General features: G+C 47.1%; 1 protein-coding gene across 4 annotated transcripts in view; it reads left to right on the forward strand.

Annotated features, from left to right (window-relative positions):
- Window positions 1–20,521, forward strand: part of TMEM269 (transmembrane protein 269) — a 45,544-nt gene extending 25,023 nt beyond the window's left edge. For all 4 annotated transcript variants that reach the window (XM_073317200.2, XM_073317199.2, XM_073317201.1 and 1 more), the window contains 4 exons: window positions 4,532–4,629; window positions 12,199–12,342; window positions 14,100–14,300; window positions 16,403–20,521. In XM_073317200.2, the coding sequence (XP_073173301.1) occupies window positions 4,532–4,629; window positions 12,199–12,342; window positions 14,100–14,300; window positions 16,403–16,512 (553 nt within the window). In that variant the 3' untranslated portion in view covers window positions 16,513–20,521. The remainder of the gene's footprint in view (window positions 1–4,531; window positions 4,630–12,198; window positions 12,343–14,099; window positions 14,301–16,402) is intronic.
- Window positions 20,522–20,919: the final 398 nt, after the last annotated feature.

The following is a 20,919-nucleotide window of genomic DNA, read 5'->3' on the forward strand; positions in this document are numbered from 1 at the left end:
TGACATCTCCAAGGTGACGGCTATCGGCGCTGGTGAGGGGTGGCTGTTGCCACAAGGTATTTCTGTGCTATGTCCTGCCATGATTTATACCCTCTGCCCCCTTGTGGACTTCAGTGGAATGCCTGGACTGTAAATCAGGATAAGAATTGGCCTATGTACCGTAAAATTCTCTGCACTGCATTACCAGTGTGCTGCCAAAGTATCTCCTCTAGGCTCAGTAAGCAACACGGTAGGTAGGAAAGAAAAGAGACCTGACGAGGTAACAAAACAGCAAAGTGATTGAAGAGAGTTAAACAGGCACAGGGGAATATATTCAAGGTTGTCTTCCTCCTGTAGGAGTGGGAATTTCCATCAATTTCTGCAGGATGCCAAAGGGGCCTTTACTTATACATTGTCCTGTAAGGATACCCAGCTAAAAATATTCCTTGAACTTGTTAATTTATACGGTGCATCCGGAATTGACTGCCCAGTCCAGCAGCCCTACTCAGATACAGCTCCTGTTGACATCACTGTAGAGATCTGCCTCAGTTCAGACTGCTAACTCGGGGTCTGAAATCTCATCGGGGCTTGTCAAACAGGGAATCGTGTCTGCTCATAAATAGAATAAAAAGGAAAGAGGTGGTCATCCCAGACTTTTGCCCTCCAGGCAAACATTTGAAATGTTCTTTGATAGAACAACAAATAGCACTGCATGGCCTAAGAGTTATTTCCATGTGATATCACTTTTGTGCTGTTTCGTTCAGGAGGGGGAATCCCAGGGAGACACTTTCCTGGAGCAGAGCCAACGTGGCAGTCTAGTGTGCAGTTGTTGCTCTCCTTAGCTTCACTTTAAGCCTGTCTACAGCTACAAAAACAGAGTTGGAGGCTTGGTTACAGCTCAGTAAAAGGGCTGGTTTCTTAGTCCCTGTCACGGAGTCCCTGGATGATGCTCTGGAACTGCTCCCCATGAAGCCAGTCAGGACTCTGGGGCAGTTGCCTTCCTGTGAGCAGCCTGTCTTCAGGACACACAGCTCACACAGCTTCCACCTTCCTGGGTCTGACCTCGGAGCATTCAGCCTACTCTGCCCCTCCGTGCGCTTCCCATTGCGAGTCCACTCAGGCGGGCTCCTGGGGAAGCCAGAGGGTCCTGCACCCCAACTCCGCAGTCAGACGTGACTCTCAGCCAGCCAGTAAAACAGAGGTTTATTAGATGACAGGAACATGGTCTAAAACAGAGCTTGCAGGTGCAGAGAACAGGACCCCTCAGCTGGGTCCATTTTGGGGGGCAGTGAGCCAGACAACCACATCTGCCATTCACTCCATGTCCCAGCCAGCCCCCAATTGAACCTCCCTCCAGCCCCTCCTCCTCTGGGCTTTGTCCATTTCCTGGGCCAGGAGGTCACCTGATTCCTTTGTTTTCCAACCCTTTAGCTCTCACCTTGCAGGGGGGAAGGGCCCAGGCCATCAGTTGCCAGGAAACAGGGTGTCGGCCATTCTCTGTGTCCAGACTCCTGCACACCCCTGCCCTCTAGGGCTCTGCAATGATCATACACCCTTACCCCACCACCTAGATACTTAAGAACTGCCTAGGGGAAACTGAGGCACCCCCACACTATTCAGAGGAAACATTAAGAACAGTCCCACTTTGTCACAGTCCCCCATAGTGTAAATTGGCGTAGTTCCACTGACTAGAGTAAAGCTCTGTAATTGAGCTTTGGTCACATGCCAGGCTTTAGCTTCGTTATGTGACCTGGTTACAATACGGCTAGCTCCTGTCCACACTACAGATCTGATCGTGGTGTACATGACTCTGTTGTGGTAACACAGATGGCTCCCTAATGCACAATTTATGTTAATATTAAAAAGAAAAGGAGTACTTGTGGCACCCTAGAGACTAACCAATTTATTTGTGCATGAGCTTTCGTAAGCTACAGCTCACTTTATTGGATGCAACCGATGAAGTGAGCTGTAGCTCACGAAAGCTCATGCTCAAATAAATTGGTTAGTCTCTAGGGTGCCACAAGTACTCCTTTTCTTTTTGCGAATACAGACTAACACGGCTGTTACTCTGAAACCTGTTAATATTAAAGTGAGGGGGGAAGGGAGATGTCAAGCAATAGAGCCCCCAAATTTAGGTTTGGGTGTTTTTTAAACAAAAAACTTAGTCTATAAAATCAAAAGGAACATTTATTATTCAACACTTAGCTCAGGTGGGAGGAGATTCTGCTTTCATAACTGGAGGAGCTGAGTTCTATCCTGGCTGGCAGTGCAAAGGGCCAGGAGTTCACGGTATGCAGTGTAGTGAAAACTATGAAATTACAATACAAACATTTTGATCCATGGGGCAAACAAAAATTGTGCAAGAGAGAACATAATAGGACAACCCAGTACCTATTTTGGATATTTCTATAACACCTATTACTGTCGTTTCTAAGTGGTATTAAACCACACAATTTGGGGTTTGCACCCAAATATCCCATTTATGAATAGAGGTCTACTTAAATCATGGAGAAATCACAAATTTTTCACGAGTTGGTCATGGCATAAATAGCAAATTTTGCAGATGTCTTCAGACGTCAGCATTTCTCAAACAGGAGGTCCTGACCCAAAAGAGGGTCTCAAGACTATTGTAGCGGGGGCATGAGAGCAGTAGCTGGGGGCTGGGCACCCCGCTCTGAAGGTAGCGCTGCTGCCAACAGAAGTAAGGACGGTTCCCTTCTGTTGTGCTGCCTTCAGAGCTGGGTGCCAGCGAGCAGCCACCACTCTCCACCCGCCCAGGTCTGAAGGCAGCGCAGAAGAAAGGGTGGCAATACTGTGACCCCCCTACAATAGCAAGATTTCTCAGGGGAGACCAGATTTCATGGTGCATGACATGTTTTTCATGGCTGTGAATTTGGTAAGGCCCTTTTCATGAATCATATTTAGGAACCTCTGCGATCATCGAATGCCTGCAGGGAAATGTATTAGCTCTGTTTGGACGAGAGACGCTCACCCTTTCTCCCTCAAGGTGAAGTGAACACAACAAATTAGGTAGATGGGGATGACAGATGAACAGATACTCCTTGAAGGGCAGGGATTCTGTTGCCGTTTGGATACCACCTTGTACCACAGCAACCAAATGGAGATCGTACCTCAGCAGCCTAAGGGATGTGCCTGGTGCACAGGAATGAATAAATGCGGCGCTTATGAAAGCAGCGAAGCCATGAGTGGCGAGTGGAGCCCCACTCCACCCCTTCCCCTTGCTCCCCTCCACGGCCAGAGCCCTGAAACCACCCTGCCCCCCCCCCACTGCCAAAGGAGCCCCGTGCCAGCCGGAGCCCTGAGGGGGGGCCCCCCAACCTGCTTAGAGGAGCCCTGGGCTGGCCAGAGCCACCGCGACCACACCTCCCCTCTGCAGACCCCAAGCCTCCGCATGGGAAAATTCAAAAGCTGTTGTCGTCTCTCTTCCAGAAGAGGAACCTGAGATTTTGCTATGCCCCATGCAGGTTCTGGGGCAGCTGAGAGGCGGTATGTCTTACTCAGCTTCCTGGGTTCATCTCCCTGGAGTCTAGCGAGTTACTGATGAACCCAGGAAGCTGAGTAGCACATTCCGCTGCCTCAGCCACCCCAGAACCTGCATGGGGCATAATAAAAAGCAAAAATTTCCCCCACCAAACCCACAACAGGGGTCCGGCAGCAGTGGCTGCACGAGGGGAGGCTGAGTCTGTTGTTCTCGCCGCCCATGAGTGATGCCTTGGCCAGATGTTACAGTAACTCCCAGAGCCCAGGAAGTCGCAGCACTGTACTGCTAGTCAGTATCCTGTTACTAAGTTGGACCAAATTCTGTCCTCCATTTACACCTGGGAGGGACAGAGATACAACTTGAACAAAAAGAGAGGGGCCCTTGGAAGGACAATGCAGGAGATCCATAGGCACGTTGGGGGGACATCAGCAGGAGAGTGAAGAGCTGTGGAGGGACTTATTTTGCGCTTCAAAAATGATTGCCCCTATGCTAAGGCATCTTGCAACGCTCCCCTGCCAAATCTGTTTTGGCTGCTTGATCTCCCTGGGAAGCTCTTACGCACTTTAATCCGGTTCAGTCAAGGCCATGCCATCCCGGACACACTGCTGACTGCCCTCCTCCTCCCCTGTGTGATTATCCTCTAATGCTTCCCTATTAAAGCCTATCAGCCCCTGCCTGTGGTCAAGGTCAAGGACGTCCCCTTCTTCCAAGGCTGAGCAAGTGGCATGTGTATGGAACAGGACTCTTGTCTCCCCCACATCACAGAGTGGAATTTGCTCCTCCCCTTCCCGAGAGCCTGTGTGAACAAGGCAGCAGGAGGTGCGGGCAGGCCCCTGGGAGAGCTACTGCTTGGGAGGTGGGAAAGGCAGCGTGTATCAGAAGATCTGGGCGTGAGCTCTGACTTCAGTCTCCTGCACTGATGCAGAGCCATGCGCATTCCAGCTTCACAGGCTGTCTCCCAGCAACCCTGCTCTTGTTGCCTGTTATAAACCTCCGAACCTGACGTAGTCATGGAGACCCTAATGTCCTTCCCTTGCTCTTGTCCTCTAGGCAATACCACTGTGCTTGCTGGCTGCTCCTGATCGGGTTCCTGCTTGACCTAGCTGACGGAGCGGTTGCTAGGCAACTGAATGCTTGCTCAGCCCTGGGTGAGTTCCATCTTGTCGTCCTTTAGAAGCTCAGAATACGAGGCCTGTTGCTCAGGCTGTGAGACAGGCAGTGTCCAATCTACTTAATGAACAAACGAGACATAACAGGTGCACTCATCCCTGTCGGGCAGGATAAATTGCACCCTAGGGATAAAATTAGCCCACGGGCTGTATTGCTACCCCATCACTGCACAACCAGACAGTGGGTTTTCAAGCACAGAGACTGTTGTGCCAGGTAATCGTTACACACGTTGGTGTTGGGGGCTTCTTGCTAAACGTAGGGTCGTTTGCCTGTAGAATTTCTGAGATTTCGGTCAGGATTCTGTGCTTTAAAAGCATTCTTCAGAATCGCAGTTAGTCCCCAATTTGCCTGGAACGTATTAGAATCCAGAGGATTTCAGATTATGTCCTTTTTTAATTCTAGCCTTCCTTGTTGCAAATTGAAACACCAAAACTCAATAGCCATTAACATGGTGCCTCTCCTGGTAGTCAATCAGCAGCAGCAGTTTCTCCAGTCGTTCTCGTAAATGATGGCATTGCAGACAGGCCGTTATGAATCACTAAAACAACCATATCAGTTTGAGCTGTCGGTATGGAAAACACAGGTGGGGAGCAAATTCCGTGTGGGAGGGGAAAATGACAGGCCTTGACCCTGGCGTCTGGACATAGAGAGGAAACATACTGCATTCCTGTCCAGAGGCTGTGGAATGGAGACTTCTGCTGCACTCTTCCCCTTGACTCTACTTCCAGTGGGGATCCACATATGTGGATGGGTGCTCTCCATTCATCTTCCACCATCAGATTGACTGCAAAGAGCCCTTGTTTCTGGCTTGGCCCAAGATCCATGTGAAACTCTGGAGTGGTGAGTCTTGCCGATGGGTGGGTTTAAAACCCTTCTAATTCTGCAGGGAGGCAACTTCCCTGTATCGCCAATAAATGATCTGATGGGGAAACTGAGAGAAACCTCCCTTAGTTTTCTATTGCCACCTGTTTTTTTTCCCACCCAACTATTTGGGCCATAGTGATTGCTCTACGTCAACTCCTGCAGCATGCTAATGGAAGAGTCTGTTTGGAGGCAGAGGAGAGAAATTGTATATTAGATCCAAATTTCCAGTGCAGTCCGCCTTCATCTGTTATCCTTCAGACCAGCGCGAAGAGAGTTATATGGTATGGTTCTAGGTTTTCCAGGCCTGCTGTACCACAGGAGTATGTGAATACAGAATCAGCCTTGCAAAGGCAGAGGGCTAAATATAGTATTCAAAAGATAAGTTCATGAGATGGGTAGGGATCTGGAGTCCAGTGCTACACTTTTAACCCACCCAAAGCCTCCACTGCAGTCACTGGGATCAGATTCGCCATTGCCCTGCACTTGGGGGAGTCTTTTACACAAGTGCAAAGTGAGTATAAACTCCCGCTCCCAAATCTGAATGGTGGCATTTAACACCTGTGTTGGACTGGTGTGAATGATTGCCCCAGGGCAACACCGAATTGGGCTTTGGGAGTGCAAGGACTATACAGCCAGGCCCCTGGACATTCCCAGGTTGTTTCTCTATGATGGACTCTCTGTGCCCCATGTAGGATTGTCCTGTGCATGTAGCCAGGTAAGTCCATGTTTGGGAGTAGAGCAGCATGCGTAGGGTTGAGCTGTGGACACTGCCTCCATCTGAGCAACTCGGCCTCTGGCCCCACTGGCTCACTGGTTTCCTGGGAAAAAGGCGTTGTGGTGCTCTCCAGGTTTGTTGTCTCTCAGCGACTCTAGATCAGGTGTGCTTGGTTTATAAGCAGCATTTTTCTAACTGGCAGCCCTGCCAGGTGCCCTTGGGAACCAGGAGTCAAGCTAGGTTGTTCCATAAGGCTCAGGGGGTCAACAGTTCTGACGATACGCAGGCCAGAACCGATTCCTGCTCCCTCTGCTGTAGCTTGGCTCTCCAGGGCCAATGGGAATGAAAACAACTACACTTATTTTAGTCAGTGAAGTTGGCAGATGAGGCTTTGATACACCCAGGGAGCATAGAAGAAGGTGCCAATTTTAAAAGAAAGGGTCTTCAGGGAAAACGAAGACCGAGTCCTAAAAACGGAGCTTGAACTCCTCTTCTCTTGCAGACAGTAACTCTTTGGGGCTGGGTTTAACTGTCTAGTGCAGTAAAAGTCTTTTGTGTCTTACAGAACAAATAATTGCTACTAATAATAATTTTGGCCCCCAAGACGAATGAAGTAAAAGTATCTGCTCGGGGGAGTAGAGTATCCAGAGCTTTAAACTTACAATAAAAAAACCCAGACCTCTGTCCTAGTACTCTTTCAGGGGAGGAAAGCAGAAACATAGGAAGACACCATACCAGCTCAGACCCCTGGTCCTTCTAGTCCTGTATTCTGCCCCTGACATGCCCAGCCCCATAACCAGATGCCTCAGGAAGGTGCACGAACCCTCTTGGCTGGCAGATGTGGGCTAATTGAACCTCCACGTGAATGTCTTGTTCTAACCCCATATAATCAGAGATCAGGCTAAGCCTTGCAGCATCCAGTTTTATATCCCTCCCTTCCAAAATTTCTTTTGTTAGCATTAGTTATTGTAATGCTGAATATTCTTGTTCTCGATCCCTTGTTGAATGTTACCAACTTCTTGGCCTCAACAACAGCCTAGCAATGAGTTTCACAGACTCAATGTGTAAATGAGGCCCACTGTGTAAAGGATTTTCTTTTATCAGTTTTGAATTTGTCACATTTCAATGTTATTGAATGGTCCCTTGTTCTGGTGTTATGAAAGAGCAAGAACAGAAGCTCTCTTAATTACCTTCTCCAGACCAATTCCTCTTCCTCCTTTCCTGCAGCACCTCCTGTCTCCCATAACTCTAGACTGTGCTGGTGCTATTTATGCCCTGTCCTTCCCCATTGACTCAAACCCATCTTGTGGTGGCACCAATTCTGGTGTCTCATGCTCTAGGGTGTGGTTTACTTCTGACTGTGCTGTGCACCAAGACACTTGCACAAGTCAATGGGGAGCCTCCACTGGAAGCTTGGCAAGTACAGGAAGTGGGGAAAGCAGAGGACTGCCTTTCTCTTAGCCAGTACTTGGTTAGTGCTGGCTCTGTCCAACTATCTGAATTGGCAGGATTAATTGTAAATGGTGGCTGCCTCCAGTACCTGGTAATCTTGGGAGTGTGGGACTCTGACTTGTCCTCAGGTGTGGGTGGGTTTGTGCCAGGGCAGGGAAACAGGTTATGCCTTTGACAGTCCTCAGCTGAAGTAAGCAGGAAAGTTCTTAAGCCAAAGGGCACCTACTCTTTGTAGATTAATAGACTCCAAGGCCAGACAGGACCATTGTGATCATCTGGTCTGACCTCCGATATTACACAGGCCAGAGAAGTTACCTAAAATAATTCCTAGAGCAGATATTTTAGAAAAACGCTGAATCTTGATTTTAAAATTCTCAGTGACAGAGAATCCACCACAACCTTTGGTAAATTGTTGCAGTAGTTAATTCCCCGCACTGTTAAAATTTTAGACCTAATATCCAGTCTGAATTTGTCTAGCTTCAACTTCCAGCCACTGAATCGTGTTAGCCCTTTCTCTGCTAGATTGAAGAACCCATTATTAAGCAGTTGTGCCCTGTGTAGGTACTTACAGACTGTGATCAAGTCACCCCTTAACCTTCTCTTTGTTAAGCTAAATAGATTGAGCTTCTTGAGTCTATCACTATAAGGCAGGTTTTCAAATCCTTTAATCATTCTCGTGGCTCTTCTTTGAACCCGCTCTAATTTACCAACATCCTCCTTGAATTGTGAGAACTAGATCTGGACCCAGGATGCCAGCAACGGTCACACCAGTGCCAAATGCACAGGTAAAATAACCTCTATTCCTACTCCAGAATTCCCTGTCTATTACTTCTTGGGGAATTTTGTGCCACTGTGCGTGCACAGAATTTATGTCCCCTGCAGATTTCTTTTCTTCCCCACAGAAAATGACTTTCTGATGAGGAAGCAAAGGGAAGCCACAAGAGCGGTCATACGACCCTCCCCAGCAGTATGTTTCGGGTGCCCAGGGCAGCTGGCAGAGCGGTAACTCACTGTGGGGCAGGGGATGGGATTGGGGAAGACCTGGCTGGTTGCTCCCACCCTGTGCTGGGCTCAGCTGCTAGTCCCAGCTGGGCTGGGGGGGACGGGACTTCCTCTTCCCCCCGCACAGCATCTGGGGCTGTGTCAGACCCACCCCCAGACTTCTCCCCCGGCTGTAGGAAGCTCTGCAAACTGGCCTTCCCCTTCTCCCCCTCACCTTCCTGCACTTATTGCTCCTCAGCTGCAGGGGAAGAGATCACTGTACAGGGAGCCGCTCCCCCATCCCCCCAACCCCTGTGCATCTAGACCCCCTCAAACCCAGACCCTCCTACCGAGCCTCCCGAGGCTCCCCCCACACACACCCCCCCCCCCCGACAAGCCCCACTCCCCCTGCACCTAAACCACCCCAATGAGCCACCTGCATCCGGATCCACACCCTACTGAGCCCTAACCAGCTGCACCTGGATCCCGACCCCACTGAGCCGCACTCCCCCAGCATCTGGACCCTCCCACTGAGCTCCCCACACCCAGACCCCCCTGCCAAGCCTCAACCACCTTCACCTGGATCCCCCTGTGGAGTCCCATTACTGTTGCACCCAAAAACCCCCAACAAGCCACTGTGCATCCAGATCCCTCCCGCGCCCAGATTGCCACACACCGAAGTATCTCAACCCACACCTGGATCCCCCCACACTAGGCCCCTCCACACTTGGATCATGCCTTCCTGAGCCTGCCTGCCCGCACCTGGTATACCTGGCACGGAGGAGCAGGGCCCTGGGGTGTTTCTGGGATAGGCCTGGCTTGCTCTGTGTCAGGGTTGGGTGCAGCCTCACTGCTGAGTCTGTATCCTGGGGGGAGCCGCACAGTGATTTCCCACCTCAGTGCAGCCAGTGGCCTGTGCTTCCCAGTGCCAATCTGGAGTGTCCACATTTATTTGACAAATAAAATTTTCAGAATTTTGCAGAATTTTAAAATACTATGTGCAGAATTTATTATTTTGTGGTGCAGAATGTCCTCAGGAGTAATAAAGTTTATGCATCCCAGGATCACATTAGCTCTTTTGGCCACAGAGTCACACTGGGAGCTCATGGTCAGCTGATTATCCTCCATGACCCCCACTGCTTCCCAGGATAGAGTCCCCCATCCTGAAAGTATGGCCCACATTCATTATTCCTAGATGGATACATTTAGCCACATTAAAATGCATATTGTTTGCTTGTGCCCAGTTTACCAAGCGATCCAGATCACTCTGTATCAGTGACCTGTCTTCATTATTTACCACTCCCCCAGTTTTGTGGCCTCTGCAAACATAATTAGTGATTATTTTGTTTTCCTCCAGGTCACTGATTAAAAATGTGAAACAGCGTCAGGCTAAGAGTTGGAGCCCATTACAAACACATCGGCTCGATGATCCCCTGCTTACAATCACATTTTCAGATCTATCAGTTAGGCAGCTTTTAATGCATATAACATGCAGTTCCATGTCAAATGCCTTGCAGAAGTCTAAGTATATTAAGTCACTGTTACCTTTGGCAACCAAACTTGTAATCCCGTCAAAAAAAGAGAGAGTTAGACAGGATATACTTTCCATTTACAGGTGTTGGTTGGCATTGATTATATTACCCTTCTATAGGAATATAAGCCCACATTAGACCCCACTAAACTATGGTTTTAAATTGAGTGCGGATTTTAATATGCGTGATAGGCCTGAAGCATGAGACAAAAAAAAAAAAAAAATCACGAGAATGAAGCATTGTTCGTGTTAGACTTGTATTGGGCCTGGAAGTACTAGAGTTTTCTTATTTAAGATTTAGGATAAGCAGCAGAAATAAAGAGAATGTGTTAACTGGATCCCAGGCATAGTAACTAATTGGTTAGAAATGCTTAGACCAGTAGCTCAGGAAAAATACGGCAAAGCAATATAAACTGCTTCAGCTGACTTTAGCAAAGGTCCAGTAATTCGCAATGACATCCCTCATGCATTAGTGTATATAAAGCATGGTTTTTCTATGGGTTCCTTGTCCGAGCTTTTCCTTACCTCTCTGGAGTCGTGCTTTCATGGGAAGGTGTCTCCCAGGCCTGATCTGGTTGTGTTTTGGCTTATCACTTATTTGCTTATCACTGTATTGTTGGTGGATATTGACTGTGAGTTTATCTGTTTACATCTGTATTTTGGATGTAACCAACATCAAGTGGCCTTTGGGACTAATAAAAGAATGCTTGTGTGGCAGCTGAGTCAGGGCAAACCGCAATAAATGTATTAACAAAAGAATTTCCAGCACCACTATTAATTCTGTAGTAATTGAGTCCTGTGTCAGCCGCTCCGTGATCAGACTGACAGGTCTGTAATTACCTGGGTCAACTCACTTACCCTTTCTAAATATCAGCACCACACCAGCTTTCTTCTGGAACTTCTCCAGCATTCCCGGGCTGATTGAAAACTAACCGTCCCGCTCCAGCGAGCGCCTCCACCGGCTCTTCCAAGGCTGTTGCGTGTGGGGAGGGGAGGGAGCGGTGGTGATCCTAGGTGCCTTTTCACACCCGTAGTAGCCTTGAGGGAGAGAAAATCGTGTATCTCACTGTGCACTGAATGTGAAACAAGCCAAATTCAGTGCTCCGCTACGGCTGTGCGGAAAGGGCTGGGGAAAGGCGAGGAGGAGCAATATGGCTCATTTGAGAGGACAGGAGAGCTCCCAAAGTGGAGAAACTCATCCACTTTGCAAACTGAACTTCTCATGCATGCCCTGGGAGGTGCCAAGCCTGAATGCCTAACTCAGCTCCTTCTTCATCAGGTAGAACTTGATCATGGATGGGTCAGAAATAGCGTGGGGAAAAATGAACCCTTTGACAAGAGGATCCGTCTCCTCTCCTCATCCTCCAGGCTCAGTACCCTCCTCTTTGGCAGAAGGAGGCCCTAAGGAGCCAGTAGGGCAGGCCTTTCTTGAGGTGAAAGGAGTTGCACCAGAAAGTGGGGGCAGTTTAAAATGTGCCTAGCTGACTGTTCCAAGTGGTTTGTAAAATCGAAGGTCAAAACTTGACTCTTCCCATCCGCCAAAGCTGGAACATCTTTCCTGCCATCATCTGCCTCACTGGAGCCCAAGCCAGAGAGTAACCCCACCATGCCTCTTACCTGTTCTTCCAGTGGTTTGTTATCTTGAAAGTTACACAGTTGGGCCTTATTTCCACTTGAGTGTGACTAGCTTCTACTTCCAGCTCTTGGCTCTTATTCTGCCTTGGCTGGACTAAAGAGACCCCTGCTGTCAGAAATCTCCCTGTCTAGACACTTCTGGGTCCTGAGCAAGGCACAGCTGTAGCTCCTTTAGTCTCTGTAAGGGACGTGCTGTGTTGGTGGTGATGATGCTAGTCGTGTCCAGCCCATGGAGTTCCCTAGTGGGTGGTGCTGAACTCACCCCAAGAGCACTGCTGGGTTTGGGAAATCTGTTTGCCCCTTCCTGCCATTTGTGGTGCTGGGATCAGCGACCACGCAACCTGAGCAGCTACTTGTCACTCGCTGCAGGTGCCAAGCTGGATGACTTTGCTGACTTCACGTCATTCGGTCTGGCCACAGCTCTGCTGCTGCAGGCTCACGGGATCCTGGATGGCTTGCTGGCGATGGTCTATGTGCTCGCAGTCTTTGCCCGCTTGTGTTTCTTCTCGAGTGGTAAGTGCGTGGTCTCCCTCCCTCTGCGCGGGTCTGGAGCGTGGCTGCAGCCAGTCGTAAGGGCGTGTAAGTAGGGTGTAATGCGGCTGAAAGTCGGTCACCTGGTTGTAGGAGTTCTGCTCCAGTCTCTGCTAACGGGCCGGGCAGCACCTCCTGCTGGGAGGAAATGGAATGAGAGAATTGTGCTGGTCCTGCTTTTTGAACTCCTGTAGCTGAGAAGCAGCCATGCCCTGTGCGTTTCTGAGGCCGCCCTAAACAGTGTGGACTCTCATTGGTTTTATTTCATATCCTCTGCTGCTCCCACCTGTGGGAGGGGGAAGGGCAGGGGCAGGGGGAGGGGTAGTGCTCGGAGGTGTGGGAGGCCCCAGTGATGGATCTCTGCTGCTGTGGAGGAGGGAGCAGGTCAGCCCCTGGGGGCTGGGGAGCAGTGGGAAGGGTCCAGGCTCCTCGGGGCCACCATGTTCTCCTTGTGGAGTTTCCTGGTCTCTCTGTCCCACTCCAGCAGGTTTTTCTTTCAGAGGATATAGTTTTGCCCTCTGTGGGAGAGAGTGGGTGAGATGCTGTGTATATGTTAGAGACTTTCAACTTTAGTGTCTATCTGTGCTGTTAACAACACATTAAACTCTCCAAACTGTATCCGTGCCCTGTCCTCTTCATTATTTGCCACTTGCCCAATGTTTGTGTCATCTGCAAACTTTATCAGTGGTGGTTTTATGTTTCCTCCCAGGTTATTGATAGAAATGTGAAATAGCGCAGGGCCAAGAACCAATCCCTGAGGGACCCCAGTGGAAACACACCCACTTGGTGACGGCTCCCCATTTACAGTTACACGTTGAGACTCTGTATTAGCCCGTTTAGTCCATTGAATGTGTGCCATGTTCACTTTATACTGTTCTAGTTGTTGAATTAAAATGTGGTGTGGCACCGAGTCACTTGCCTTACAGAAGTCTCAGGAAATTACAGTAGCACGGTTATAAATTTGGTTGATAAAAGTACTCTCCTCAAAAAGATACCACGTTTAGTGAGGCAGGGTCTGTTTTCCATAAGCCCATGTTGACTTTCGTTAATTGCGTTGCCGCCTTTTAATTCTTGGGTCGATGTTTGGCAGACAGGCCTATAACTACCTGGGTCGGCCTGTTTAAACCCTTTTTAAAACTGGCCCAACATTGACTTTCCTCCAGTCATCTGGGGTTTCCCCAGTGCTCCAAGACTCAGTGAACATCTGCATTTTCCCTTTCAATAGCTGGAGTGAGAGAGCAACAAAAGAGAAGGTGGAAGAAAGGAAAGCAAGAGGGAGGAAACCTCTTGGGGAGGAGAAGAGAGGAAAGAAGAAAACAAACGTAGTCCTGATTGCTCGAGGGGAAGGAGGGAGGGAAAATTAGCCCACGACCCTATTTTGGTTGCAGTCCTTCTTTCGGTTATGATCCATTTTCTTAGCGTTGAGATGGTGAGTGATGGGCACAGTGAGAACTCCCAGATAATCTGTTCCCCTGTCTAATCGTTGGTGATGTCCAGCTGAGGGAAACGAAAAATACACACAGTAAATGGTGAAACGTGATTTTTAAGTGTTCATTTTTCTTATCTCAGGTGTTACAAATAAAACCGGGGAAGAACTGTTCAAATTTTTGGTTAATCTGTCCATGTCCCCTTTTTAGGGCTGAACCAAGCATTCTCTTTTATTTCCCAGAATCCTCTGTCTTATAGCTTTGTGGCCATTTAAAAAGGAAAAGTCACCCATTCCTTCCTCTTTCTTGTAGGAATCCCTTTCATGTACCGAGGCCTGCCCTGTCCCTATGCTTCTTCCCTCCTGACGGGCACATACCTCTTGACAGGGGGCAACCTTGTGGTTCTACGGATTGTGGCCATGATAATGATCCTGTTCATGGTTGACCAGGGCTTCTATCCCCATGACAAAGTACTGGAGTCCCAGCTCTGGAAAAAGATGGTCTATGCAGGGGGTAAGTTTTTAAAACAAACCAGCACAAAACCTTGGCTCTCATTTGTTTCTTATAACACACACACAAGGGGTGAAGGCATAGTGCTTTTGCCCTTCATTATCGAGTCCCTTCACTGACTTCATCCTTCAGCCGAACTGCTGGAAAAGGTAAACTAATGTGAAGAGTTCTTGGGAGCTGTATGAAAATATACATTTCTTTTTTGTACTGTAAACCTAAAATATATATCTTCTTCAACATGTGTTTGAAACATGAGGGGGTTCTTACTTGCCTGAATACAGTGTGTGCCTCTTTAAGAGAAGCAGAAATAAGAATACATGGAATGTCCATAGTGCTTGTCACCAGAGACATTGTGAATACACACTACAAAATGGGGAAGAGCATTTTCTGCGGAAAAGGACCTAGGGGTGACAGTGGACGAGAAGCTGGATATGAGTCAGCAGTGTGCCCTTGTTGCCAAGAAGGCCAATGGCATTTTGGGATGTATAAGTAGGGGCATAGCGAGCAGATCGAGGGATGTGATCGTTCCCCTCTATTCGACATTGGTGAGGCCTCATCTGGAGTACTGTGTCCAGTTTTGGGCCCCACACTTCAAGAAGGATGTGGATAAATTGGAGAGAGTCCAGCGAAGGGCAACAAAAATGATTAGGGGACTGGAACACATGACTTATGAGGAGAGGCTGAGGGAGCTGGGATTGTTTAGCCTGCAGAAGAGAAGAATGAGGGGGGATTTGATAGCTGCTTTCAACTACCTGAAAGGGGGTTCCAAAGAGGATGGCTCTAGACTGTTCTCAATGGTAGCAGATGACAGAACGAGGAGTAATGGTCTCAAGTTGCAGTGGGGGAGGTTTAGATTGGATATTAGGAAAAACTTTTTCACTAAGAGGGTGGTGAAACACTGGAATGCGTTACCTAGGGAGGTGGTAGAATCTCCTTCCTTAGAGGTTTTTAAGGTCAGGCTTGACAAAGCCCTGGCTGGGATGATTTAACTGGGAATTGGTCCTGCTTTGAGCAGGGGGTTGGACTAGATGACCTTCTGGGGTCCCTTCCAACCCTGATATTCTATGATTCTATGATTCTATGATTTTCTCAGTGTTTAGGGATTGGCAAACAGGCAGAGGCACAGAAGTTACTGGTGTAAGATCACATAGTGGCCATGTTTGGATTAGGAATAGAACCAGTTTCTCAACTCTCAATTGCTATGATCAAACTCTTAGGTCATGCTCCCTCCTCCCTGAAATAAACCTAGATGATTCAGAAGCAGAGAAAGTGTCATGCCAGATCCTGTCAATGGTCCATCTAGCTCAGTTTCCTTTCTCTGGGAATGGCCAGTACCAGATGTTTCAGAGGAAGGTGTAAAATACCCAGCAGCTCATACTGGACAACTGTATTTTTTATTAATGTTTTTATTCATTTATAGAACCCTGAAATGGAGCCATGAAACAGCCAGAAAAGTATTTTGTCAGACTTCTAGGCATGGCATGGAAACAGTAGAAGCACAGCACTGTGTGTATACAAAGGTGGGGTCACGAAACTAACTCACCAGGCTGGCAGCTGCACTGTGCATGGTGCTGCAGGAAGGCAGTGTGACAAGAGACCGTTGAAGTGTTAGAACTTTGACTAGTAGCTGTATGCTGCACAGCAGAGACTCTGCGATGGGAATGGCATTGCATCTGCGTCTAGCAGTACCCTTCTCTCTATTTGCTGTCGCAGTCTTTAACACAACTTCCTTGAAGGCAGTAGGTTTTTGCTGGTGTATAGAAGAGTAGCTCTGGCAGCTTGTACTTTCATGGATTATATATTTTCTCTTTTAAGATCATGAAGTACATTATACGTGGTGGCAATGGCTCCTTTTGCCGCAGAGTTACGTGCTGTGAAAGGTGCAAGAGAAGACCAGATCATACTAAACAACCTGTATCTGGTGTTTCTTAAAAGGACTTATTTCCAGCAGTGAACAGAAGAATCTTTTAGGCTCAAACCTGCTAGAAAATCTTTCAGTGACAGAAAGGCAGGGATTTGGGGAAGTGTGTGAAATGCATATTTACATTTGTTTAACCTTGTCAATTGTATCTGACCTACTTTTCTGTGCTACTTTCCTGTTGCAGGTATCCTGATGGTTTTGTTCTCTTCCTATTCAATAGTCTCTCTCTACTATCTCGTTTGGTCTACTACTTACATCTTCTTTCCAGTCGCCTTGTGGAGCAGCAAAGTTTAACTGCACGCTTGATATTGTGTAGATGACAGCTTCATGTGTCACCATGATAACCTGCCAAAGGCAACACCTGTGACCTAAATGAAGACTTATCCTGTGTTAACATCCATGAGTTGCCTAATCCTTACTAAAGGTTTCATCATTGAAATCATCTATACTTGAAAGTAACAGCGACTTGTCACTTCAAATAACACTTTCAAACTGGAGTGGTAGGAAGTATCTGTGTTAACACAGCTCCTGCAGTTCCCCTGCCTGTTTCAAAGTGTTCATGTCGTGCCTGCTCTCTGACACCACATGTAATAACTAACATGAAGTTTAACGCTTGTTAATGGGGAAACTTCATTTAAACTCTCCCAGATATTTGAGGGTTTGCTGAAGATGTGAGCACATGTTCCTTACAAAAAGATACTGTATGGATTTAAGTTGAGAAATTCATTTTCAGATTTTTATTAGGCTTAAAATCATGAATTTATAAAGTTATTTGCTTCTTCTAGAGTTGTAGGGCAGTAGACACCCACGATGGGGGTTCCTCTAACGACCCCACAGGCCCAACCTCAGCTGTGACTCTGGAAGAGGCCCAGGAAGGCTGGGATCAGTATCAGAAGCACTGAGATTGGTATCTTAAGCACTGAGATGTTGATTTGAAAACTGCTGCTTAACACCTTGACCCAGTGGTGCCCAACCTTATTATACGGGTGGGCCACAGGAACTTAAGCACGACCCTTGGGTGGGCCAAACAGATTTGACAGATTTTAATCAGATTTCAAGGCATCTGTATTGATTTATATTTGAAGTTCTGCTTGTTTCGTATGTATTTAGCTAGGTTGTTTCTATGTAAAGTATTGTCTGTTTACACACTCGTGTAAACTAAAATGATGTAAACATGATGACAAAACGCTAATGTATTGGCCATTAGTATATTGTGTTGAAGCAGGGTGTGGGCCTTATGAAATGCTCTGGTGGCCTGTAGGTGGGGTCCCCTGTCCTAACCCAATGAAATGGCATGAAAATAGTTAGAGTAGGTTTATTTGTATATTTGTAATACACAGGAGAGCAGAACAGTGGCTTTTTTCTTAATGGATCACTGAGGACAATTTGAAATTGCTCTCAGTCCTTCTCAGCAACAGTGTTTGCATTTGCACGAAAGATGAAAACGTACCACCCCTTTCTAGAGGTGGTGCAATGCAGCCCAGACTGCGGTAGGACACAGCTAGGAAATGTATGTTTAGAAGAGCCAGTGACTAACTGAACATAAGCACATGGCTTACATTGAATCACCTAGTCCTATATTCTCTGCAGATACTGTATCTGGTAGGGCTTTTATCCTGCTCTAAGGGCCTTGGCTTCTCATCAGAGTTAGGCTGAGAAAGCAGAGGTATACCTAAAAAGTAGTGTAGATCGGTTATTTTACTATTTTAGATAATTATGAACAGCTCCCCATTGAAATTTGAGATCTGTATATTATAAATTGTAACCACCAACTCCTCTAATGCTCACATAGAAGTAATCAGACTAGTGAGATCATCTTGTAAGTGAAACGTAAAACCATACATACACTATACCAGACCAAAATCCCACTGCAGTGGGACCTTATCATTTCAGAGAATCCTGTGCTGAAGGAAGGAAAGTTATGACTATCCCACTACAAAGCACCTGCCTCTGAAAAGGGAAAAATGTCTAGCAGACCAAGGGATAAAGAATAACCTCTTAAATGTTTGGGATCCTGGTGTAACTACATTGAAGTTTGTGGAGTTGCACCAGGTCTGAACTTGGCCCAGCTTTATTGCCTGTACTGGAGTTGTACCTACTGAGGTACAGGTTCCGATGAAGTGAGCTGTAGCCCACGAAAGCTCATGCTCAAATAAATTGGTTAGTCTCTAAGGTGCCACAAGTCCTCCTTTTCTTTTTGCGAATACAGACTAACACGGCTGTTACTCTGAAACCTACTGAGGTAGGAATTTGGCCCACTGTGTAAACTTCGCTGGTGAAGGGACTTTACCCAACAGTGAGTCGTCTTGGCAATGTGAAAACCTCTCCCTGGACATAACTTGGACTGTACCTGTGGTTACAAGTCTGAGGCTCCAAACTTCACTTCAGATGAAAGACCAGGGAAATTGACCTAATACATATGCACCTATGTCAGTCCAGGCGTAGCTAGATCAAAAACTATTGCAAAACAGTAAAACAAATTTTTGGAAACACTTGATACCTGATTCTGATCTCTTTGCTGTGGTGTCAATCTGGAGTAACGTCACTGAAGCCAGACTAACATCTGGGTAAAGCTGGAGTGAGACCCAAATCAGGCCCTTACAGTTCAAGTTATGGCCTCAATTGACAAATTATGATTTGAGTATCATTCCGATAAAGAAAATTAATTAAAATAACCATTGGATTAACTAGTTTTTAACATTGGTGTCCTCCTAATTAATGATTCAGTCTGAGAGTGCATTTGAAAATAAAATAGCCAAACTACTGGGGTAAGATCCTTCTGCCTTAATTTTTTGACAAATGCGTGTTCTCATAAAGGTTGAGGTTTTCTCACTTGAGCTGTCTGGGAAAGGGGAAAGTGGGTCATGTAAGCACCTAGATTCTGCCTCCTACCTTCTCTAGGGTTGTGAAAATAAGCCTGACCTTCAAAGTGTGCCCCTGGAAGAGCAGACTGATGAGAACTGCCGAAGCAAGTCCTGCACCTTGAAGCTCCTTTTCTAGAGGCCTGATCCTGCGAGGCCCTGAATGCCTCCTGGGAGATGCAACTGACTTCGCTGGGAACTGAAGGTGCTCAGCATTTCACAGTGCCAGACCTTGATATTTCTGCTACACTGTGTTTGAGTCTCGAAATGACAAATGAGTCACTTGCGTGCCCCAGGAGGGCCAGTAGAGCAATCCTTGCATTCACCAGTGGTATTCAGGCACAATAGCATGTGGCAGCTGTTGCAGTGGGTCCAAGCAGAGGGGCACTTGACTGTTTTCAAGCCATTGAGTCCCTAATTCTGATTGCATCAGCATCCTTAGAAGTATCTAAACTTGGTCCTGTTGACTAGAGGGGATAAAACTAGCCAGGCTAAACAGTGGCTTCCTATCTGTGCTCAGAAGTGCCTTGTTGGAGCCCTAGTCTCTCTTGCATTGTGGTTGCTCATGGACCCTGGAGCAGGGACTGCCTACGCGCAGGCATAGCCCTGTGGCTGGTATTGATGCAACCTCTGCAGCCAGAAGAAGAATGGCTCCATTATGAGACCTTCAGTACCCCTCCCTCTGGCGTGGAGCAAGGAGTAGCTAGGAATCCACCCGTATGGCACCTTATCACAACACACGCAAAACTGGAAGACAAACAGAAGCATTCCCATTAGGCACAGCCTTCGCTCCCAGAGTGCTCTGACTCTTCCCAAGTGTTTTTTAAACATGGCCCCTTATCTGATGCTGTGACTACACCTGGCATTACTTCCATGTCCCCATTTTTTGTTTGCACATTTGCTGGCACCACTAACGGGTTGGAGCAAGCGAACGCACCAAGCAAGAAGCTGCCTGGCGAAATGGACTGTAGCTCATCTGTAGCTGTGGTGTGCAGGACCGGAGACTGCTGCGAAGCTGTTCTGTTCTGGCAATTGAAATCTGAACAAGAGAACATTCAATTGGCAGATGTATCACAAATGTACATAGTAATGTAATGTACAGAAGTAATTGTAGTGTGGTTTTTTTATTGTTGTTGAAGTCCTGAATATATTTTAAAGAGAATTAGCTCCGTCCCCACCTGAACACTGTGGGGACAGAACTCTTCTCTATTGATCAAATCTTTGGTTGGGAAGAAAATAATCTACCAGCTCTTTTAAAATATGACATGAAGTCTTGATGTCCAGGAGTTTTAGAATATTTATTTTTTACTGATCACTGTAGTGAAACGTATTGTTTCCCCCCTGCATTTGCTTTATCTGGGGAAAGGGCACAGGAATGGAAAATTGTACTTGAAATTGAAGTTCAATCTCTGGAAATAAAATGTTGTTGGGGAAACATCCAATGCTGTGCTTTGTTTGTAAATCTGTTTGCTCCTGAAAAGCAAAGAAGCTGGAGACTGAAAGCATGTGAGGAAAATCTTCCACAATTCTTGCCTTCAAACACAGGCATTCTGTGAAATACAACTCTGCTCATTGTAACTTGACAAAAGTGCGTTCCCTGCTTGGCTGGGTGTTGGCAGAATGGCTTGCTTATTAGTATGCAAAGAGGTACAGCAAACATTCCCATGGGAGATTGGAATTCCCACCGCTGTCACATGATACCACTACTAAAACTAGACCAGTGAGGACAAGAGAACACTTTCCAGAAGGTACCAGTCAGGAGATAGAGCAAAGGATAGCATAGTAGAACTGCATCCTAGCTCTGCTGCTGACTTGCATTGTGATCTTGGTGAAGTCTCTT

Source organism: Lepidochelys kempii, chromosome 18 (assembly GCF_965140285.1).
Source record: "Lepidochelys kempii isolate rLepKem1 chromosome 18, rLepKem1.hap1, whole genome shotgun sequence".
In the NCBI taxonomy this organism is placed as follows: Eukaryota; Metazoa; Chordata; order Testudines; family Cheloniidae; genus Lepidochelys; species Lepidochelys kempii.